The 25,723-nt window shown below is 35.4% G+C and overlaps 1 protein-coding gene across 10 annotated transcripts in view; it reads left to right on the forward strand.

Moving 5' to 3' along the window:
- Positions 1-25,723, forward strand: part of BCAS3 (BCAS3 microtubule associated cell migration factor) — a 570,105-nt gene that overhangs the window by 197,727 nt on the left and 346,655 nt on the right. For all 10 annotated transcript variants that reach the window (XR_006890461.1, XM_046674305.1, XM_046674308.1 and 7 more), the window contains exon 14: positions 13,256-13,389. Coding sequence is in view for 9 of the 10 variants with exons in the window: in XM_046674305.1 (XP_046530261.1) it covers positions 13,256-13,389 (134 nt within the window). In the remaining variant the exon portion in view is untranslated. The remainder of the gene's footprint in view (positions 1-13,255; positions 13,390-25,723) is intronic.

The following is a 25,723-nucleotide window of genomic DNA, read 5'->3' on the forward strand; positions in this document are numbered from 1 at the left end:
ATGTAATTAGTCACTTGTTGGATAAAAACAACTTATTTCTAATTTGTGGTTTGAATAAGAATTGTGTCCCTCCCTGAATCGCGAGAGTGATCTGTGATGGGAAATTATATTATATTAAGACACATGGCACATATAATTAAGACTGAAATATGTAATAGATATTTATTAAAAATATCTTGTGGAAACTACGTCGTATTTGTGTAACTAAGTACGCTAGATTGGCATTATTAATTTAATTGGAAATTAGAAACATAAGGAAGAAATTCTCAATTCTCTGCAATAAACCTGACATTTCTAAAACAGATCTGTTGTCTTTAATTTGGTAAATAATTGACCTGCTTTCCAGAGGCGCTATTTCTGCCAGCTGAGTAGCTGAGAGCTGTGAAGTGCAACACATCTACATTTTAAATAATTACCCTTTCCTGGCAGAGAAATTACTTTTCCATCCATTAATAAGAGGAAAATGGATGTTGAGTCTCTAGTAAAATAGGTTAAACATGTATCCCTTTGGATGCTTGACTGCTTCTTTAACCGACTTGAAATTTTTCTGGTTAGTTAAATGCTGTATATTGAAAGGCGATGGTGGCTTTGGGTTAATCATTAAAAAAGTTTAAGTTGGATATTTTAAATTTTTTTACAGTTTTTCCCATTGATCACAGCAAGTCATCAGAAAAATACCTTGTCTTGATTTTTGTGAACATTGTAATGCCTCGCAGATTTGCAGCCTCGTGTGGCTTCAGATTTTTCAGCTCATCTGATGGTTTCTGATTTATCACTGCCAGTCACTTATACTATATCACTAACAATGCAAAGGCAGCTTGAAGAGTTTATTGCCTTTTTTTTTTTCCTAAGAAGGGGATGTTTCCATTATAGGTTTGTAGTTACTCTCCTGTTTTGTCACCTTGTAAAATGATGTGTTTTACTCATGTAATGGATTACCCCATGAAGAATTTGTTCTCTTTGCCCTCTTTATTGTGGCACTAAATTTGGATGAGAGTCAGAGGGAAATCTGCAGGTTTGACTTACCGTATAGTAGGCACCATGCCCAGGTCCCAGAATACTTTTAGGGTCCCATCTAAACGTTTAATTCCTTTTATTTTATTTTTTTTATTTTTTTAAAGATTTTATTTTTTTCCTTTTTCTCCCCAAAGCCCCCCGGTACATAGTTGTGTATTCTTCGTTGTGGGTTCTTCTAGTTGTGGCATGTGGGACGCTGCCTCAGCGTGGTTTGATGAGCAGTGCCATGTCCGCGCCCAGGATTCGAACTAACGAAACACTGGGCCGCCTGCTGCGGAGTGCGCGAACTTAACCACTCGGCCACGGGGCCAGCCCCTGTTTAATTCCTTTTAAAAGCAAAAAATAAATAAACTTTTAAGTTAATAGATTTCTTTAATATACATTAAAACCAACAACTGTAGTCTTAAAATATAATTTTATTTATTTTTTTGCTGAGGAAGATTCACCCTGAGCTAACATCTATGGCAATCTCCCTCTGTTTTGTCTGTGAGTTGCTGCCACAGCATGGCTGTGGATAAGTGGTGTAGGTCTGTGCTTGGGATCCGAACCCTGGGCTGCCAAAGTGGAGTGCACTGAACTTAACCACCATGCCATGGGGCTGACCCCTAAAATATAATTTTAAATATTTTTTCATGGAGGAGGGGGCCTATGAAGGCAAAAATGTTCACAGCCTTTGAAAGTCCTAATGGAACCCTGGAACCTGGGTGTTTATCAGTACGGTGGAACCCTGCTCCTTCCCTCCACCACTGCCACAGCACTCCTAGTTAATTGACCAGAGGTGCTCAGTTAATACTGAAAGAACTAGTGAAAGATGTGAATGTATATATTGGCATAGTATGTAAAGGTATGAAGTAAACAAATGCCTGTAAACTGTGGCTATCTGTAACAGATATAACTACAACATATAAATCCAGTATTAAATTTCAAAGAAGATAAAGAAAGATATCTATAACCAAGTACATACGTGCGAAGTATGAATTAAAGTTGAATTAAACTTTTGTTTATCAGGACAGCCTTCCTGGGTGTTAAACAGTGAAGTACTTGAGTATTAGCTGTCCCTTTCCCTTTCCTCTCCTCTAGAATGCTCTGGCTCTTCTCCAGCTTCAGGAGTGTTTTACTGTCTTCATTCAGATTGGTCTCTACTCTTGTCATGCATTAAATATTTTGAACATTACTCTGAAAAATATTGAAGTATTTCTATGAAATACTATTACAAATATCCAAGTACTTCTCAAGCATACATATATTTCAAAGGACATATATTACATTCAATAGGGTGGGTACTTATGATGGGAAAAAATGGGAATGGGAAATGGGTACAGAAATGAAGGATGAAAAGAAAAATGTAAAAACAGTAGTCTATGTTAGTATTCACAATTAATGATATAATCTTAACAAAGTCTATAAAGTACCAACAGTATAGAAGAAAATAAAATTATTTAATTGAAAATGAATTAGGGGCCGGCCCAGTGGCACAGTGGTTAAGTTCGCGTGTTCCAATTCAGCAGCCTGGGGTTTGCCAGTTTGGATCCAGGGTGCAGACATGGCACCGCTTGGCATGCCATGCTGTGGTAGGTGCTCCACATATAAAGTAGAGGAAGATGGGCACGGATGTTAGCTCAGGGCCAGTCTTCCTCAGCAAAAAAAAGGGGGAGGATTGGCAGCAGATGTTAGCTCAGGGCTAATCTTCCTCAAAAAAAAAAAATTAATCTTTTGGTTTTCTCTTTGTTTCTTTGATTGTTTCATGGAAAGTTTTTGATGGTTTTGGTTGTTTTTATTGGTCTCTTTTTTTCAAATCCTAGTTTTTGATGGGCTAAGAAGCTGTTTATTTATCTATATAAATATAGTTTGGTTGTACAAAGAATGCCTCCTTGCTCAGTAATCTTTGTTGTAAGTCAGCAATTTTTCTTATATACTCTTTGTGAAACATAGTTAAAGAGTCATCCTTTGAAACAGTTCAAATAGGTAATCAAACCTAATTTCCAGAGACGTGGTAATTTGCTAACATTTGCTACATTTGCAAATATACACAAAATAAAAGTACTAAGTGATGAACAACTTTCTCTCCCATGGAATCATTATTTGTTACATAGTTTCTCATCTCCTCTGCTAGAACCCTGATTGAAGTGTGTTATATTTCCAGATATGCACTGTGGACTACATGATTCATGGTGCTTTGACCACCCATTTGGCCAAGCTGAACATCTGAGACTCATTGACCTCTTTCTTAACCCCTCATGTATCTGTATTGCTTATACATTGCTCTCTGACTGCTGTGTTTTTAGGTTTTATTGTGGGGTTTTTCTCTCGTGGGGATAGGGTTTTAACTTTCTAACTGCTCTGTTTAGCATCTTGTCTTTTCCCTCTCTCCATTCGCTCTATATAAAATCAGCAATTTTATCTTGTTTCCTCACTCTTGTTTTTGTTTACCTTCATTTTTATTGAACTGGAGTTTACACAATGTACATTGTGCAAATCTTAAGTGTATAGCTCAGTGAATTTTTATATATATACACACTTGTATAAGCCCTACCCAGAAAATTTAAAAGTTTTATTTCACAGCTCTCTGAAGTCCATTGAATGGCTGTGCCTTTGGAAATTTCTAAATTTCCAAATTTACCTTTGAAATTATATTTTATAGTCCTAATACATAAGATATCTGTTCTAAGCCGACTGATCTGTATCATATCCTCTTCTTTATTTCTCTTTCCTGTCTTCTGCTGTTGATGATATTTCACTTTCTTGTCCCTTCTCTCTGTCTACCAAATTCCTATTAACTTCAATTCAAAATGTATTTTATTACAAACTTTTAGTAATGATTGTGACATTGATTTAGTACTAGTTATGTGTGTGTATATCTGTATATACAATTTTTCTTTGAGGATAGTAGCATTGTGTTGGTACATAATATTAGATAACACAAACTAAAACTTATTTTTTTCCTTCTCCCCAAAGCCTCCCATCCCAGTACATAGTTGTATATTCCAGCTGTAGGTCCTTCTGGTTGTGTTATACCTAACACTTTTATCTTTAGACTTTTTTTTTTTTTTTTTGCAGGGAAAGAGTCACCCTGAGCTAACATCTGTTGCCCATCTTCCTTTTTTTTTTTCTTTTTCCTTTTTCCCTCTCCAAAGCCCCAGTGCATGGCTGTATATCCTAGCTGTAAGTCCTTCTAGTTCTTCTGTGTGAGCCACTGCCACAGCATGGCTACTGACAGACAAGTGGTTTGGTTCTGCAACTAGGAAATGAACTCAGGCTGCCAAAGCAGAGCACGCTGAACTTTAACCACTGGGCCAGCAGGGCTGCCTCTATCTTTAGACTTTTAAATTTAGATTTCTCATGGTGTATGGTTTTCAGTTATCATATCTGTTAATTGAAATCAGGCACATTGTTTCTGAGGCACTTAGAGTTACACAATTTTGAAATTGTATGATATGCTATTTTCCCGAATAAAGTTATGAGTCAAATTAATCTTCCCAAACCATACTTCTTTATCTCCCCAATTCTCTTACTTTATCTAAAAATTTTACATTCTTGCCATCCTAGTGGCCCTCCATGTTGTGATGTTATAATGTGATATGGCAAGAAAAATCATTTAGTTATGATAGAAAACCATACTTCCATAAAAATGTTTTATCACTTTTATGCCTTGATATCCTATAAGTGTTTTGTGTTAATTTGTTCTGTAATGGTTAACTTCATTAGCAGTGAATGTTTAAACCAAAAGTAATTCAAAGGATCTAAAATAGCCAAATCAATATTGAAAAAGATGAGTAAATTTTGAAAACTGAAACTATCTAAATTTCTGACTGACTCTAAATCTACAGTAATCCAGAAAGGATGGTTTTAGGTAAATATAGGTAGACGGAATAGAATCCAGAAGTTGATCAAACTCTTATGGTCGTTTGATTTTCAACCAAGGTGCCAAGTAATTCAATAGAGACAGCAGAGTTGTCTCAACAAATGGTGCTGGAGCAACTGGCGTAGCTATTTGCGAAAAAATAAACTTTCACTTAATACCATACACAAAAATTAACTCCAAGTCGATCAGAGATTTAATTTAAAAGCTAAAACTATAAACCCTCAAAAAACAGATCTAAGAATTGTATCATTGTCACCCAGGAGGGATAGAGAAAGATTTCTTAGATAAGACACCAAAACCAAACTTTAAAATTCATCTTCATTAAAATTAAAAACCTCTTGGGAAAGATACTGTTAAGAAAATGAAATGAGATGCCATACACTGGGAGAAAATATCTGATTGACATGTATATAAGATAAAAAGACAAAGCAGTTTAAAATAGGTAAAAAATTTGAACAATCATGTCACGAAAGAAAATGTGCAAATGGCCATTTAGCACATGAAAAGTTGATCAGCATCACTCATTGGTCACCAAGGGACATGGCATATTAAAACCATAAGAAATCACCAAATACTCACTGGCATGATTACAATGTAAAATGACTGACAATACCAAATATTGATGAGATTATGGAGCTCATGGGAAAGCAAAATGATACAGCCACTTGGAAAAACATTTTTGTAGTTTCTTATAAAGTTAAACATACATACGACCGAGCAGTTCCACTCCTAAATATTCATCTAGGAGAAATAACAACATATATCCACACAGAGACTTGTACTTGAATCTTCATAAGAGTTTGAATTGCTGTAGCTAAAAACTAGAAACAACGGCTGAATGGATATGTTAAATTGTCATGTTGTATCCATATAGTAGAACGCTATTCAGTAATATAAATAAATGAATGGACTGCTGTCACCTGCAGCAAATAGGTTTAGCAAAATATTGTGTGAATCCATTTAGGTGAAATTCTAAAGCAGGTAATATTAATGCATAATGACAGAAAGCCAATCAGTGGTTGCCTAGGGCAGGCGATAGGGAGAATGATGGACTGAAAGTGGACACAAGGGAATTTTTTTGCATGTTCTCTATCTTGATTATGGTAGTTATTGCATAGGTGTATATACTTGTCAGACTCATCAAACTATGTATTTAAAGTGAATGCATTTATTGTATATAAATTAGACATTAATAAAGGTTAATAAAGTTTCAAAAAATACTCTGGCATTTGACAAAAAATATATTCAGCCACTTTGAAAAATAAGAATACACATAGACATGTACCACTTCCTCTATATCTGTTGGATGAATAGACTGTTGAAAATAATGAATATTAGAATATTTAATATGAAAATCCATCTTTAGAACCCTAAAAATTTCACGAGGGGGAATGAAAAGAAGAAATCCAATTAGTTATTCAAATAAAGACAGTAGGACATTTAACTTCAAACTCCTAAAAACACAGGAGGATGGAAATAATAACTTATATAAGTGAGCTAAAAAGCCAATTGTTGTTTTTAGACTTTCCCATGTGTGACAGATAAGTAAGAGCCATATCAGAGATTTTGTTCTAATTTATCTTGGTTATGAAGATATGCAACTTTAGCAAAGGATCAAATGAATCATGTCCTTTGTTCATTTTATAGTGTTTGCTTCAATGCCTTTAACAATGTTATCGAGCATAAATTGACCAAAAACTTAATATATCCTGGGTCAAAATAGTAGAAGTATACAATAATGAGTTTGATTATCAGCATCTTTAAGCAGCTTAAGAAATGTGGTAACATTGATGTTGCCCGTACGGAGACTTTGAGACCATTGTTTTCCCGTATTTACATTCAGTTAAAAGATTTTATTAATCAGACTTTAGTAGGCTATGATATTGTTATGGTATGTAATTTCAAGACATAAAAGATTTTGGTCAGATCCAGGATTCTATTTCTTTGATTTTATGTTTACAAATTTTACTAGTAACTTTAAAAAATAAATAATTTGTAAGTTTCAGTCTGTACTATTATTGATGGGGAAGTATTAAATGCACAAGAATTAATACCTAAACATAAAATTATTTTATGATTGTTATAATCTTAATTTCTGTAAAGATTTCTAATTGAACTAGCATATCAGTGTTTATATCTTTTTGGAGGAGAGTGTGAATAGCTGGTAATTTGTCTTCCAATTCATATGTATGCACGTGATAAAGAACCGTACAATTAGGTAGGTGTTATAAATAGGATATGGCAAAAAAGACATACTTACTCATGTTTCCAAGATTTTATAGCATATGCCCAGTGGAAGTTTGCTACTCTTTAATTTAGCCTTTTGGGCTAACCAGCTGACGCCCAGTTGAAAAGACTTATGTTCTTATGAGGCCGCAAAAGCCTTAATGTTCAGTCTCTAGCTACCTCAGATTTTGGAGAACGCCGTGTACCATCAGCAGCTTCAGTCCCTACCCTCTAATGCTAACGCTCATCTATCAAACTTGAGGCTGAGAGTGAGGGAGAGGAAGCTTCCAGATAAACATACAGCAGCGTCTAAACAGCTAATCACTCTAGGCTTCCGCTTCCAGGCCCTATAATTAGAAGTCCTTCTTTTCCTTGTATTCCCAGATGACGCAAATGCTTTTTGTGGCTTGGCACCTCATTTGGGGCGTGGGTTTAGTTTATGGCCAGGCTAGAGTCTGGTTTAGTCTTCTGATGCTACATAAATAGTTCTCAAGCCACAGTCTTGTACTCTGTACGAGTTTTTCCTTTTATGTATATCTGCTTTTTAACTTGTTTTCTAGAAAAAAAAAAACCTTGTCATTTTTCCCAGCAGAATGTGTGCAAAAGAGGAAATTATAAATTAAAAGAAAGCACATGATTGTATAGTACTACACTGGCTATTTCTTCCTTTTCTCTCTACTCTTTCAATTTTTAAAAATATTTTAAAGTTTTGTCAAAAAAAGTGAGCTCATTTTTAGATTATAGAAGGCACATTTGCATGGAGAAGTGGAAAAAGAAAACTTTCGAGATACGATAAACCGAAGATAATAGGATAAATTTTCAATGAGCTATTTCTCTAAAAATTTGAATTTGTTTTCCGTATCAGAAACTAAGATATTAACGTCAATGTGAAAAACTAGGAGCATATTGCAAAGTGTTCATCTGTGATTCATTCATATGCAAAACAATGATAGTCTTGATTTGGTTAATAGAGACTTTTGTTTGAATGCTCAATATGAGTAAAATATTGATATGATTCTAAAAGAAGTGAAGTTTATCTTTAGTAGGTGAGTAATATATTTGTGTTATAAATTTAAGTTCATCATATTTTCTACCAAAATGATGTTTCCATTGAATTATTTGTTAAGTGCAGAAAATAATTTTGTTGTAGGAAAGTAGAGTGAGAACATAGTAGAGGAATTGTGATACTTCAAACCTACTACAACTCAGCAAAAAGTAGGAGGAGTGAAGAAATACTGCCCACAAAAGGATAACAAAGCATTCATGTCCAACTTTAGAAATTTGTTTGAACAACAACAATAAGGAAAGAATATAAAGTATGTCAAAGACCTCAAGACCATAACTAGTCACAAAGTAGGAGGCAATGTTACATAAACTGTTACAGATTTGAAGATCTTAATAAATGACACTTTTCATCATCTAAAATGTGTTCTTTTGCAAATAGCCAGGACACTGGCATTTAGTATGGGATTTTTTTTTTTTTTGAGGAAGATTAGCCCTGAGCTAACATCTGCTGCCAATCTTCCTCTACTTTATATGTGGGACACCTGCCACAGCATAGCATGCCAAGTGGTGCTATGTCCGAAGCTGGGATCTGAACCGGCGAACCCTGGGCCGCCAAAGCAAAATGTGCGAACTTAACCACTGTGCCACTAGGCCGGCCCCTAGTATGGTATTTTCAAATCTAGTATAGTCTAGAGCTGTATCTTATATTAGCCAAGTAAATAGCAAACTCAAATGTACGCTCATCTTTCCATTTAAATGCCTTCCTTATCTTCCCACAAATGCTTAATATTCTTTTATATTTTTCCTTTCAACAAAGACAGGCTTTAAGAGTTGAAAAATGTGATTCTGCTTCTGGCATAGTTGGGTAAGCTAATAAACCATTCTTCCCACAGACAGCAAATGTAAATTCTGGACAAAATATAAACACACAAATTCAGATATGTGTATTATAATCCCTGAAACAACCAATAAAAACAGAGAGATATCCAAAAGGCCAATAGATAAATTAAAATTGGATATTAGAAATAATAGAATTATCTACAAAAAGGGAAAGAAGCAAGGGCAGAGAAACAAACAGAAAAGAAAAACAGGGAGATAATCAGAAAAATAATTAAAAAATAATAAAATGTTAGATGTAGGTTCAGCCCTACCAATAAGTTACACTAAATGTGAATGCACTACAAAGGCCAATTAAAAGTGCAAGATTTGATTTAAAAAGCCCCAATACTAGACCCCAATTATTGTCTAAAACAAAGTCGTAATAAAAACAATCATATTGATTGTAAAAGTAAAAGAATGGAAGTGTATGTATTATGTATGCACCAATCAAAACAAAGTTAGAGCGGTGATTTCAATAACAGAAAAAGTAGATTTCAGAACAGGGAAAATACCAGGGATAAAATGGGACATTAGGATAAAAGAGGTAATTCACCAAGAAGTCATAACAATCCTAAAACTGTATGAACCTAAAAAAAGGAGGTTTAAAATTTAGGTAGCTTATATAACTGAGAAAAAATAACCATATTCACAATTATACTTGGAAATTTTAACTTTTCTGCTCAGTAGTACAACAAGAAAGCAGGCAGTCAATCAGTAAGGATATTGAAGGTCCAAGCAACACTATCAATGAACTTGGATTAACTGACATTTACACAGCACTCCAGGTGTGCAAGTATACATGGGACAGTCAGCAAAACGCATCAAGTATACATGGGACAGTTACCAAGACACATCAAATTCTGAGATGTAAACTTGAACAAATTTCTTGTCATAATGGAATTAAAGTTGATATTAATATATAAAAAAAACCTGGAAAATAGCCAAATATTTGGAAACTAAACAATATATCTTTAAATATCCCATGAGTAAAAGAGGAAATCTTCAGAAAATATTTAGAACTGAATGTAGAAGAAAATGCAGCATATCAAAATTTGTGGAGTTCCTCTAAAGCAGGCTTATGGGGAAATTTATACCAATATATGCTTACTCTGCAAAAGAAGAAGGTTCCTAAAACAGTAATCTAAGCCTCTACTTTTAAGAAACTTGAAAAAAGAAAGCAGGGGGCTGGCCCAGTGGCGCAGCAGTTAAACTTGCATGTTCTGCTTCGAGGGCCCAGGGTTCGCTGCTTTGGATCCTGAGTGCGGACATGGCACTGCTTGGCAAGCCATGCTGTGGCAGATGTCCCACATATAAAGTAGAGGAAGATAGGCACAGATGTTAGCTCAGCTCCAGTCTTCCTCAGCAAAAAGAGGAGGATTGGTGGCAGATATTAGCTCAGGGCTAATCTTCCTCAAAAAAAAAGCAAATAAAACTCAAGCTAGGAGAATGAAGGAAGTAGTAGCAGAAGATAGTAATAGCAGAAGGAAGATAGTAGGAGAAATCAATGAAATCGAAAAGAGAAAATCAATAACACCGAAATAGGTTTCCTTGAAAATATCTAGTGAATTGACCAAGAAAAAAAATAGGATACAAATTATCAATATCCTGAATGAAAAAGTAGACCTCACTAAAGACCCTACAGATATTAATAAGGACCATTTCCATGAGTTACAGAAAGTAATTCACCCAATAAGAAAATTCAAATTAAAAAAATAATAAAATTTTATGTTTTAGGTTAACAAAATTTAAATTAAAAATAAAGAGATTTAAAAAGCTTCCTAAAGAGGCCTACATAGTTTAACTGGTAAATTCTACCTAACATTAATTTAAGTAAGAGATAATAGTAGTTTCCCCCAGTCTCTTCAATATATAAGAATATATATATAAGAATGTGAGGAATATATATGTACATGAGACCAGCTTTACCCTGATACCAAAAACAGACAGACACATTGTTAGAAAAGAAAACTACAAACCAATATCCCTCAGGACTATTGTCATGAAAATCTTCAATAAAATATTAGCTAAATGAATCCTTCGGTGTATAATAAAGGATTTTGACCAAGAGGAGCTTATCCCAGGAATGCAAGGCTTGTTCAACATTTGATAATCATCCATTATTTAAATTCACCATATTAATTGACTGAAGAAGAAAAACCACATAATTATCTCGTAGGTGCAGAAAAGCGCTTGACAAAATTCGGCATTCGTTCATTATACAGACTTTCAAAAAAATTAGGAGTAGAAAGAAATATCCTTAGCTTGATAGAGGGCATTTACAAAAAAACCTACAGCTAGCATCATACTTAAAGATTAAATACTTTTGCTAAAACTCAGAACAAGGCATGAGTATTGCTTGTCACCACTCCCGTTCACCTCAGCAAACGTAGTAAGTCAAGACAAAGAAAGAAAAGGCATGTAGTTTGGAAATTTAAGAAATCACACTATGTCTGTTCATACACTACATGATTATGTGTAAAGAACATTCCATGTAATTTACATAAAAACTCCTAGAACTGGCAGAATATATAGTCAATATAAAAAATGTCAATTATCTCTCTATACCAGCAAGGAAAAATTGACAATTGAAATAAAATAAAGAGTACCATTTACAACAGATCTAAGAAAATATATTTGCGGTCTATGTGCTGAACCGAAAAAAGAAGTCAAGACATACATCAAGGAATACATGAGGCCAGCCCGGTGGCGCAGCGGTTAAGTGCGCATGTTCCGCTTCAGCGGCCTGGGGTTCACCGGTTCAGATCCCAGGTGCAGACATGGCACCGTTTGGCACGCCATGCTGTGGTAGGCGTGCCACATGTAAAGTAGAGGAAGATGGGCATGGATGTTAGCTCAGGGCCAGCCTTCCTCAGCGAAAAGAGGAGGACTGGCAGTAGTTAGCTCAGGGCTAATCTTCCTCAAAAAAGAAATACGCTGTATTGTAGCTGGGAAGATTCAATGTTGTTAAAGATGTCCTTCATCCCCAAGTTGATTTGTAGACTTAATACAATCCCCCCAAAAAATCCTAGGAGGTTTTTTTGAGGATATGAAAAAGCTGATTCTATATTTGAAAAGGCAAATAATGTTGAAAAAGATCAGAAAAGGAAGACTCACTTTACCTGTTTTCAGGATTTTTATAAAGTTACAGTAATCAAGAAAGTGTGATATTAATGAAAGTATAGATATGGAAATGGATGGAATAGAATAGTACTTCCAGTGAAAGATCTATGTAAATATGGGCAGTTGATCTTTGGCAAGTTGACAATGGATAAAAAATTCTTCTTTTTTTTTTTTTAAGATTAGCACCTGAGCTAACATCTATTGCCAATCTTTTTTTTCTTCTTCTTCTCCCCACAGCCCCCCGGGACATAGTTGTATATTTTAGTTGTGGGTCCTTCTAGTTGTGGCATGTGGGACGCCACCTCAGCATGGCCTGATGAGCAGTGCCATGTCCACGCCCAGGATCCGAACCAGTGAAACCTGGGTCCATGGGCCCGGCTCCTGGATAAAGAATTCTATGGATAAAGAATAGTCTCTTCAGGAAATCATGCTGGAACGTTTAGATGTCAGTTGCAAAAATGTTAATTTGTCTGCTACCTCACACTTTATACCAAAATTAACTCAACGTGGATGATAGACCTAACTGTAAAATATAAAACTATGAAACTTTGACAAGAACACATAGAAAGTTTTTGTGACCTTTGATTAGGCAAAGAATTCTTAGCTATGACATCTCATCAAAATTAAAAACTTGCTCTGTGAAAGGCACTGTAGGCAGTTTTAATAAATATTATGCTAGGGTAGAGACAAATTTTAAACTGGTAAATTAAGTAAGGTATTAGTACTTATAACAGTGGATAAATTAGAACTTAAAATTCAGGTTTTGAGAAATAGCAAAAAGTGGGAGTGGGTTTTAGTTCCATGGAGATAAGTCATTTTCACATTCTTTGTTATCAGTTTTGCTATTTTAAAATGCTTGTAAACTCTGTAAATTCAGGCATATAAAAGTTTACTAGTTGTACGGGAACATCTTGAAGCCTTTGCATTTTAGTATCCTCGCTCTGCTTGAATACTAATGTGGCGTTAAAGTCTTGTATTTCACATAGGAAAAAGATTCTGTGTTTTAGTTTTTTTATTGTGAGAAGTTTCTTATATATTTAGCAATTTTTTCCCTTTGGTAATATTGTAAAGCATGATGAATACTTTGTGAAAATATTTCATCCATATACATAACGGTTTTTATTTTTACCCTTTTTTTCCCTTCAGGAATGCTTCTAGTCACAACAGACACTCTTGGCCATGACTTTCATGTCTTCCAAATTCTGACTCATCCTTGGTCCTCGTCACAAAGTGCTGTCCATCATCTGTATACTCTTCACAGGGGAGAGACTGAAGCCAAAGTGAGTCGTATATTTTTCAGAAGGTGTTTTCTTTGTGTAACATGACATCTAATCTAGCTGGTTATTTATATCATATTGGAGCTTAATGTTAATATTAGTGAGAACATATTGTTCTTGGTGATAGAGTGGGTCAGATAATTAAGAAAAAATATTTATCCTATTTTGAGCCAATAAATACATTAGCAGTAGGTGAACAGTTCAGTGAATGTTGATAAGACAAAAGTTGATTTATCCTTTTCCTCCTACTCTGATACTATTTCTTGCCCCAGAGAAAACCCTGTCATCCATTTGATATTCGTTTCTCCAACCCGATTTCTAGGCATTTTGATTCTGTATACATGCTTGCATACATACATACATACACACACATATACATGTAAACACATACATATTCACATATACACAAAATAATTGTTTTATAATGCATATGACTGTATGGATAATATACTGGTATATACTAGTATGTTATATGGTATATACTGGAGCCAGCTCACAGTGGCTAATGAGAATCAGTTATGCACGTCTGTCCCCAACCCTGGAGGTCATGACATTACATTGACACCGTGAAATACACAATGGAAATCATCAAAGACTAAAAGTCAGAGCTATTTTTCCCTTAGGGAGCCAATTTTTAACATTTACCAGCACATGACTACACACAGACACACCCCCCGATATATATAATTTATTGAGCATTTGTGTTAGGCACCATGCTAAGTGCTTTACATGTATTTAATACTCTTAATATTGCTTGGTAGATACTGAGATATGTTAGTTGCCTAAAGTACCACATACTCTTTTGTTTCACAGAGCCTATGGTTGTGCATTTACTAGTACACTGCTGTATATACTTTATTCTGAGAGGGAGCTCATTGACCCAACACTATTTATTGACTAGTCTATCCTTTCCCAATAGTCTAAAATGCCGTTTATCATAAATTTCCATTAAAAATTTCTAAATAGAACGAAACATCTTAAATACATAGACGTCCATGAAACATCTTAAATATATAGAAACCCATAAGTTTATAATGATATCAAAAAGGGAGCATTGGGAATTACTGAGTAGGTTGCTTGTTTATTAACTCATTATTCTGAAAATTGGTAATTAAAGGGAAAGCATCCAGCATTTACTCAGCCTTTCTTGTATCAATTTAATAAGATGAGCAAGTAGTTGATGAGGGAAAGTTTTTATTGGAATTCTAAAATAAAAAATGTTAGAATTTAACTTACCCTGGTGATCATTTTGCAGTATATATGATATCGAGTGTTGTACACCTGAAACTAATATAATGTTATATGTCAGTTATACCTCAATTCAAAAAAAGAGTTAGAATTGCTAGCCCTAATGAAACAATGGACCCACGCAATAATCCTCTGTGTTTCGTTTTAGCTGATGAGTCTTAACATTACAAAGTGGAACAGTCAGCTATCATGTGCTTCCCAATATGATGCAATAGAGTGTATACAATATCACATGGGAAATAGTTCTGCCCAGCTCTCTAAACTAAACCTGAGTCTAATGCAGCGTCTATATATAATTACGCTTTAAACCAAATACAGAGGTAGAGGGACAAGTTAAACAATATTATGAGAATGCAACTAGCCAACTTTTAAATGTGGCAAGTTCTTCATTACAAGTCTGCCCTGGTTTTTACAACAAATAATTGCACTGAGAAAATAAAAGTGGGTATGTGGCGAGAGTTAAAAGTAATTTTAGAGAATAATGTCTAGGTAGAAAGTGTGGACCTTGTTTGAATCCTGTTTCATACAAATCAAGTATAAAAATTTATTTTTCATTCAAATGGTGACATTAGAACATTTGGCTGAGTAGATATTATTAAAGAATTTGATGTCCTTATTTTTTTGTGATACATACTAAAGTATTTACAGATGTCTGGAATTTGCTTTAAAATAATGTAGCAGTAGGGGAATGTTGGTTAGATAAAAGAACAAATAAATGACACTGAGAATAGGGGGATTGTTATGTTGATTACAAGAATCTGAAGAGATGCATCAACTAAATGCAATGTGTGAACTTTTTTGGAAGCTTGATTTAAACAAAGTATAAAGAGAGGTTTTTGAGACCGTTGGAGAAAATTGACCTTTAAGTGGATATTATATAATAGTAATCAGTTAATTTTACTGGGTCTGAAATTGTGTTGTGTTTTTTTTTTTTTTTTTTTTTTTTTTTTCTATTAGTCACATATCCTGAAGTCGTACTGAAGTAGTTACAGGTGAAACAATAGGACATCTCTATTTGCTTTTAACTACTCTGGTGAAACAAAACAAACATACTAAGAGATAGATTAAACAAGATTTGCAAAGTGTTATTAGTTATTGAAGCTGGGTCATGTCGATAGTGGTGGTTTATTATAGCAATCTGTATACTTCGTGTATGTTCTGAAATTTCTCTAATAGAAAGTAAAAATAAAACAATACCTTTCACCGACATTATGCTGTTTTACTTACTTTAGCTTTTTAAGATGATTTGTCGTTCATTTTCAAAAACTTTCCCAGCTAATCTTGAGCATTTTCTCATTGAGATGCGTTTTAGATCGAGCCTTTTAAGTTATATAAAGAGTCTTTTGGAGTATTTTATTTGTATTGCATTGAAATTACATTTTTATACAGTTAGAGTTGACAAGTTTACAATATGGAAATTTTGCATCTAGGAATTACTGTGTTTTAAAATTAGTTATTGCTATGGTATGATAAAAAACCTGTTGATTATTGTCTACCAAATATTTGTATCTTCCTGCTTTGCTAGACTCTGTTGTAAGATTAAGTAGTTTTTCAGTGAATTTTCTTGGGTTTTGTAAGTAGAATATATTTTCTGAAAATCATGATAATTTTGACATTTTTCAGTTTTGTTTTTTTTTTAATTACATTGACTAGGAACTCTCAAACAATGGGCAACTATAGTAGTGATAGCTGTAATCTTTTCTTTGTTAATAATACCTTCTATTTTTTACTTTCCTGTTTTGCCTTATTTCTAGCATTTGTTTTTAATGTCAGTACCATACTGTTTTGATTACTGTAGCTTTGTAATATAGTTTGAAACTAGGAAGCATGATCCCTCCAACTTTGTTCTTTCTCAAGATTGCTTTTGCTATTCAGAGTCTTGTGGTTCCACGCAAACTTTAGGATTGTTTGTTGTCTTTCTGTGAAAAATACCACTGGAATTTTGATAGGGTTTGCATTAACATTGTAGATTGTTTTAGGCGGTATGGACCTTTTAACGATATTAATTCTCAAGTTCAAGAGCACCAGTTATCTTTCCCTTTATTTGTCTTCTTCACTTTCTTTAATCAGTGTCTTATAGTTTTCAGGGCACAGGTGTTCTACCTCCTTGGTTAAATTTTCCTAGGTGTTTCATTCTTTTTGATTCACTTGTAAATGGGATTGTTTTTGTAATTTCTCTTTCTCATGTTCAATAATAGTGTATAATAACCCAAATGATTTTTGTATGTTTGGTTTTCTATCTTGCAACTTTACTGAGTTCATTTATCAGTTCTAACAGTTTTTTGGCAGTGTTTTTAGGGTTTTCTGTATGTAAGGTCATGTTATCTTCAAATAGAGGCAGTTTGACTTCTTCCTTTCCAATTTGGACGTCTTCTGTTTCATTTTCTTCCCTAATAGCTCTGGCTAGGACTTTTAGTCCTATATTTAATAAAAGAGGTGAGAGTGAGCATCTTTGTCTTGTTCCTGTTCTTAGAGGAAAAGCTTTTGAGTTTTCACCATTCAGTATGATGTTAGGTGTGGGTTGTCATATATGGCATTTATTATTTTGAGGTACATTCCCTCTATACCCACTTTATTTAGAGTTTTTTTTTTTTTTATCATGAAGGCATGTTGAATTTTTTCAAATGCTTTTTCTGCATCTGTTGGTAGGATCATATGATCTTTATCCTTCATTTTCTTTCTTTTGGTGTGGAGGATTAGCCCTGAGCTAACATATGTGCCCATCTTCCTCTATTTTATGTGGGATGACATCACAGTGTGGCTTGATGAGTGGAGTAGGTCTGGGCCCAGGATCTGAACCTGTGAACCCGGACTGCTGAAGTGGAACATGTGGAACTTGAACCACTCGGCCACGGGGCCGGCCCTGTATCCTTGATTTTCTTAATGTGATGTGGATCTCAGTCAGCACCTAGATGCAGGCTGATTGGAAGCTGGACCCTCAGGCAGCAACTTTTAAAGTATGCGTGTATACCTCTTTCAGGGTGAGACTAGGAGATGGGCGTTTCCGATCTGCTGCCTTTGTGCTGTGCCCTGGGTGGATAGTGGGTTAAGAGAAGTCATTTTAAACTATGTAAATATCCCATTCTCATCAACCTTTGTATTACTTCTTTTATTTACATATGTCATTGGGTTTAATGGGTTCCTATTTTATTCAATGGGTTATATTCATTCAATAATTATTTTAATGTTCAAATTTTCCAGGTATGGCCAGTTTGAGCCTATTAACTTAGCATCTGTGTCCTTTTTTTTTTTTTTTTTTTAAAGATTTTATTTTTTTTCCTTTTTCTCCCCAAAGCCCCCCGGTACATAGTTGTATATTCTTCGTTGTGGGTCCTTCTAGTTGTGGCATGTGGGACGCTGCCTCAGCGTGGTCTGATGAGCAGTGCCATGTCCGCGCCCAGGATTCGAACCAACGAAACACTGGGCCGCCTGCAGCGGAGCGCGCGAACTTAACCACTCAGCCACGGGGCCAGCCCCAGCATCTGTGTCCTTTTGACACATCTCCACTATTCGTTGACAATGTCCTTACTTTCTAGCACAACTAACTTGCTTACTCTTATGTTTAGTTACCATTTGGTTTTGTTTCTTTTGTATGGAAGTTTTCAATTAGATAACATTTTAGGTAAAGATTTGATATTTCAGTATGCTACTGGGCACATTTTATTTCTTAACTCTGGTTTTATAATCACTGTCCTACCCTCAGTAGTCACTGGTATGCACTACGTCATCTATATCCTCCTAGAATTTGAATATTCTAAGCACTTATACCTTTTTTTTCACTTGCACCTATTTTTGACACCTCTTTTGTATTAGTGTTATTTATCATTTAATTTACCTATACCTCCAACTTGTAAATAGAGACCATGTTTAAGCTTCCTGGTATCTCTCATTCTCAGAACAGTGCCTTGCACGCAGACAGATATTTGTAGGTGCACATGTTTGCTCCTGACAATACTATTCCTATTTAACAGGTAGGAAAATCAAATAGAAGTTATTAAAATTACTTTGTTCTATGTCATACCCTGTAATTTAGGAGGTTGGAAATTTCTAAATACCAAACTTTAAGATCTAAGGAAACTCAATTAATGACCACAAACTTAATTTTTATAAGCTTCTACTGAAAGTTATTTTGAAATGATATATAAAATTTAATACTGATGATGAAATCTATATGGCACGTGGTCTCTTTCCATCTTTGAGTACTTCAAAATCATGTCATTCTGGATTCTTCCAAGAACTGAGGGTACTTTAATCAAGCAAGGAAAAAAAATCAAGTATGTGGATCTAATTATGTTGAATTAAGTTGTTTTGTGATCTATGACTTGGGATATCCTCTGCATCTGACAGTAATTTTCCTCATAAAGCACATATGCAGTTAGAAAAATATTCCCTAGTTTTCAGCAGTAAAGTCTTATGTAGTAAAACCTACAATATTTTGTTAATATACTTGCATAATGTCTTACTGAAGCAGACAGAAGTAATTTTGGTACTTAACATGCTAATTTCGATGAATGGTAAACCTGCTTTTGAAGCATCTGCACATCAGATAAGTGTTACTTTTATCAGAGCAGTGCTGCAAAATAGTATGAATAGTATGTTTAATTCTCAATGGGAACAGAACCTAGCTATTCATTGATATTATTAATTGATAGTATTTGATGGTCAGTTCAGCTAAAAACAAATAATTTTGATCTGAGTATGTCCCAAATACTGCCTACTTATGCTTATATTGAAATTCAAATTTTACTATACTTTCTATATTTTTATTTGCTCAACGCAAACCTATGGTCATGATTTTTTTCAATTTTTTTCTCCAGAAAACATTAGCTTTATTGGGATATAATTCTCATAATATAAAATTCATTTTTAAATGTGTAACTCAGTGATTTTTTTTAGTATATTCACACAGTTATGCAACCACCACCAGTGTCTAGTTTCAGAACATTTTCATAACCCTTAAAATAAACTCTTTAGCCATTAGCAGTCACTCCCCATTTCCCACATCCCCAGCTTTGATATATACTTTGATGCTGCTTAGTAATTATATAATCAAGGACCAATTATCTGCTTTCCTTAAGATTTAATTTACTCATCTGTAAAATGGAGCCAATACCTATTTCATAGGATTTATTTCAGGAAATAAATGAAATAATAGATGTAAAATGCTTAGTAAAACACCTGCCATGGTAAATGACAAAGGGTCAGTGTTAGGACCTTCACTTTGATCCTTGAGAGATGGGAAACAAATGAGAAGAGCCCTATGTTTGGCGTAGCTTACTGTCTTGAAAGAATTTCTAGCCCATGGTGCATAGATAGGGAACCTAAGTGGAGCCAGGTAGACTCCCTTTGTTGATGGGATATTGCTAATAGTTCAGGGAGGTGAAAGTCATAGAGTTCTCAGGACAGAATACCAGAGAGATGAAAGGTGCAAAGAGAGACCCTCCTGAGATCTGCAGAGGAAATCTGAGACCATGGAAAGAACCACCATCATACCAGAAAGGAAGAAGTAGAACAATATTTATTTAAAGATGACGTGATTGTCTGTGTATAGAGTCTAATGGATTCTACAGAAAGTTAAAACTAAGAAGTGATTATTAACAAAGTTTCAGAATACCGTATACTAGCAAGAAACAATAGGTAATTGATAATTTTTAAATAGTGAGTTAAAAGTAAAAAATAGCGACTGTACCATATGTAAGACCTGTACTCTGAAAACTATAACACATTGCTGAGAGTAAGACCTAAATAAATGGGGAGTTAAACCATGTTCTTAGGCTGGAATGCTTAATATTGTTAGGATATATTTCTTTCCAAATTGATCTGTCTATTCAATACAATCTCAATCAAAATCCCAGCAGGACTTTCTCTTTGGTAGAAATTGACAAGCTAATTCTAAAATTCACGTGGAAATACGTAGGACTTATAATGGGCAAAATAACATTGAAAATGATAAACAAAGTTGGAGGGATATCACTACCTGATAGCAAGACTTATTACAGCTAAAGTAGTCAGTGGAGAATCCAGCAACATTCCCATACATGTGGACAATTGATTTTTGACCAAGGTGCAAAGGTGAAAAATGGAGTAAGGTTAGTCTTTTCAACAATGGTGATGGAGCAATTGGGTATTTATGTGCAGAAAAAATGAGCATCAATCCATACTTTATCCCATATACAAAAATTAATTTTAATTGGATCATAGATTTAAATGTAATACCTACAATTACAAAACTTTTAGAAGGAAATGTCTTACATTTGTGACTTGGATTAGACACAGATTTCTTACATAGCAAAATTCATTAAAGAAAAACTGACAAATTAGGGTTCATTAAAATAAAACAAATTTGCTCTTTGAAAAACACTGTTAACAGAATGAAAAGGCACAGGTTGTCTGGTATCTATAGCACCTTTTAAAAAACTTTCAAAGGTCCGTGAGTGGAGGAACTGGGTCTCTCATACATTGCTGTTGGAAAGGTAAAATGCTACAGCCAGTCTGGAAAATAGTTCGGCAGTTTCTTAAAATCTTAACATACACTTACCATACCCAGCAACCTCAGTCCTGGGCACTCCACAACATAAAATTGACCTTATTCGGGAAGATGTCCAAATTTATTGCTTATTTCTCTACTGTTGTTATCATAACAAATGACCATGAACTTGGGGGCTTAAAATAATGGAAATTTATTCTCTCACAGTTCTGGAAGCTGAAAGTCCAAAATTAAGATGTTGGCAAGGCCACAGTCCCTCTAGAGCTTCTAAGAAAGAGTTCATTCTTTGCCTTTTCCAGCTTCTGGTGACTGTCAGCATTCTGTGCCTTATGACCACATCACTCCAGTCTCTGTCTTTGGGGTCTCATTTCCTCTTCCTCTTTTCTGTGTCTTCTCTTCTCTATCATATAAGGATACATGTGAATGCATTTAGTACCAACGCTAATAATCCAGGATAAATTCTCAAGATCTATAAATTAATCATACATGTTGTCATATAAGGTAATAGTTGCTCTTTGTGTCTGTAATATACTATATGTGGGTCTAGGGATTAAGATCTGGATAGATCTTTTTTTGAACCACAGTTTACTTTGCTACAGTCCACTCCCTGACCCCTCAAATTTGGGATCATCCCACATGCAAAATATCTACCCCATTCCACCATCCCTGAAAGCCTCAATCCATTGCAGCATCAACTGTAACTCTAAAATGGCTTTAAAATATCATCTACCCAAAACCTCCAATGTCATCAAATCAAGTATGTTTGAGACTGCATATATCCTGGGACAAAATTCCTCTTGATCTGTGTAGAAGGAAAGCAGAGAATGAGGCAGAAAAGAAGAGAAGAAATAAAGACAGAAAACCTCCCAAATTTGTTGAAAGACATAAATTTAAATCTTCAGAAAGATAAGCAAACACCAAATAGGTTCAAATATGACAAAACTGAACTTTAAAAACATCATGGTCAACTTTCTGAAGATCAAAGTAAAGACCAAATCTTGAAAGTAGCCAGAGGAAAATACCACATTACATACAGGGAAATAACATTTCAGCAAAGTATTGACTTCTCACCAGAAACCATGGAAGTCAGAGGGCAGTGGAATAACATGTTTAAAGGACTGAAAGAAAAAAATACTGACAATCAAAAATTCCCCATCCAGCAATAGCGTCATTCAAGAATGAAGGAGCAACCAGTAAAGCCTGCACACTAGAAAATGTGCTAAATGGAAATGATACCAGAGCAAATTTGGATCTTTTGGAAGTAATGAAATATCTGAGAAATGGTAAATTTCTTATTAGAGAGGATGATTTTTTACCTTTTCTTAATTTGTTTAAAATATATAGGAATGTTAAAATTATCATATTTATATATAAAAAATTTTAACGTCATTTTCTGGGTCTTATATTGTGTATACATGTAAGTCATATGATAACTATAGCATAAGGACCAGTGGTGCTGGGGTGGGAGCAGGTATGTGGAACTATACTATTTCAAGGTTCAACATGCTGTACCTAAGAAGACAAAACTTCAATTAAAATGGAATTCTAGGGTTAAGTTCATGCACTCCACTTTGGCGGCCCAAGGTTCGCCAGTCCGGATCCTGGGCGTGAACCTACACACTGCTCATCAAGCTATGCTGTGGCGGCATCCCACACAGAAGAACTAGAAGGACTTATGACTAGAATATACAACTGTGTACTGGTGCTTTGGGGAGAAAAAGAGAACAGGAAGATTGGCAACAGATGTGAGCTCAGGGCCAATTTTCCTCCCCAAAAAGTATACCTTAAAAAAAAAAGTGGAATTCTAAAAAGATGTTCAATTAATTCAAAAGTAGGCAGAAAAGAAGGAGTAGAAGCACAAGAAACAGATAGGATAAACAGAAAACAAATGTTAAGTGGCGCATCAAAATTTACCCATATAAATAATTGTATTAAATGTTAATGTATTCCAATCTAAAAGAAGAAAGCGTCTTATTAGAGATTCAGTTTGAATATAGAGACATTAATATGATAGTAAGAGCATGTTAAAAGATATGTAAATAATAAATATAAGAGTGTTGAAAATTTGGCTGTGTTAATATCATGTAAAATAGAGGTTAAGACAAAGCCTGTTACCAGAGATATTTCATAATGTTCGAGCCAAATTAACAGGAAGATTTAAATGTGTATGCACGTAAAACTGGGTTTAATGCTGTCTCAACATTTGATAGAACAAATTGGGGGAAAAAAAGACAAGTATCTGAGTAACCCCATCAGCCATATTGACCTCATAGATAGTTAAACAGCTAACCCCAGCAGTTATGACATCATATGTTCAAGGGGATCCACATATTCAGTGGATACAAAACAGTGGGTAATAGATGGGACTTAAACCCCAGATGAGCATTTATTATTGACAGATTTACATGGAAAACACTGGGCACAGGAGGCCTGGTCAGTAGGTTGATTCCAGTCATTCTCATAAGCAGATGAAATCTTACCTTGGGCATGAGTGACTCATATTGCCACTTACCAGCATGATTTGTTTGTGCAGCTCATGACTCTAACAGAAAGGCATTTGCAATCTGCCAGTATGTCGTTTTCCTTATGGCAAACAAGACCTTTGGCCAGGCCATTGGCAATTGCCCAAGTGTCAGTACAAATGTAACATTTTCAGTCCTTAGGAGTACTGTCTAAAGCAGGGATCAGCAAACTTTTTCCATAAAGGGCTGGGTAATAAATATTTTGAACTCTGTATTCTATATGTTCTTTGTATCACCTCTGCCATTGTAGCATATCTGCATCCATAGACAATACATAAACAAGTGGGCACGGTTGGCCCACAGTTAGAGTGACTCATCAATTAAAGCAGAGGTGACAGCTTTCCATTATCCTGCTGTGCTGATTGGTCCTTACATTTGTTCCTACAGAGTTTTGTTGGGGTTCTACAGCTGCCTTGGGCCATGGACACCATCACCTCTCATCTTAGCCAAGCCGTCAGTGAATCAGGCATTTAAAGGAAGCCCTGTGAGTCAAGGGCCTCTTGAGCCGGTGGCATTGCTTCAGGCAGTGTAATAAGTGATAAAGTAACTGTAAAAACAAGTTGTTGCTAGGGCCAGCCTGGAACATATTGTGGAACATACCATTTCCATTTGACTAGCAAGCCCTGTTGGGCCCTACCCACCATGTTCATCATCAAATTTGAGGTGACCCATCCCAATGTAGGTCTGGGAAATCACAAGGCCTCCATAGATCAGTTGTTCAGAAACAAGAACTTAGTAGCAGGTTAGTAGCTGCATCTAAAAAAGGGAGTGTACTTGGTTGCTGGATCAGGCAGGTGGCGATGTTGTACTGGGATAACACCTTTGAGAACTTCAGCAGCCATTAAGTCTTTACCTAAACTTTTTCCTACTGGGATTCTGTTGTTTCTATACCATAACATGGGAAGGAACTGGAAGTCTAGTAGGTAGTCTCTTGTGCACTTGTCCCACCATCACCTCTGTCTACTTGGCAGAGGATACCCTCTGGCACTTAAAAGCATGTAAGTACAATCAGTTAAGCCATTGATACCAGTTACACATTCATCAACAGAAGCTGCAACAGTAGTATGCCCACAAGATCACTTTAGCGTCTTTTCTCTACTATGAACTTTGCTTACACTCTGTTCCAGGATATTTTTCCCTCTATGAGTACATGGAGTATTTCCACCTACTTGAGAACATGGACAAATGTGTTTAATGTGCACATGTCAGTTTTTCCAGTGACAACTGCCAAGTGATCACATTATCTCCTATCTTGGTGGCAGAGGAGGCTGGCCCGCAGGTACCATGGGGGCAACCAGGAGTGTTGCCTTTTTTCTTAATTTTGCTCAGTGTTGGTGCTACTTATTTCCCTGAGAGCAGTCTTGCCACTTGCCATTGTCCAGTGAGTGTCCAGGCACAGCAGCCCCTTTCTTTCTGTCCCCACTCCCAACACTGCCAAGTTTCACCTTGCAGTCCTTGGCAGTTTTGGCTACCCCTCATCCTCATCTCCACTCAAGTTCAGGCTACAGCAGGAGTGAGCTACATTAGCACTGCTGGCTGTGTAGTGTTTGCAAGGGGTCACTTTCCCTTTCTCTTGGTTCAGATTTTTATTGAAATAGTTGTAGATTCATATGCACTTGTAAGAACTGATACTGAGATCCCATGTGTACTTTACCCATTTTATCCCAATGGTAACATTTTGTAAAACCTAGAGTATATCACAACTGGAATATTAACATTGGTACAGTCTACCACTGATCTTTTTCAGATTTCACCGGATTGTGTGCATGTGTGTGTGTGCGTGTGCATGCTGAGGTCTGTACAATTTAATCACATATGTAGGTGTGTGTATGCACCATCACTGTCAAGATACTGAACAGTTCCCTCATGTTGCCCTTTTATAAGTAGACCTGACTCCCACAATTTGTTTAAACATTCACCTGGACTATTTACAGTTTTGGGCTATTATGAATATCTTATGTGAACATAGTTTTCGTTTCTCTGGCATGGATGACCGAGAGTGTAATTTTTGGTTTAGATGATAATTGCATGCTGCTTATTTTAGCTCATTTTCAAATTTCTGGCACCTAGAAGAGTGCAA

The sequence above is a fragment of the Equus quagga genome, chromosome 11 (assembly GCF_021613505.1).
Source record: "Equus quagga isolate Etosha38 chromosome 11, UCLA_HA_Equagga_1.0, whole genome shotgun sequence".
Taxonomy (NCBI): domain Eukaryota; kingdom Metazoa; phylum Chordata; class Mammalia; order Perissodactyla; family Equidae; genus Equus; species Equus quagga.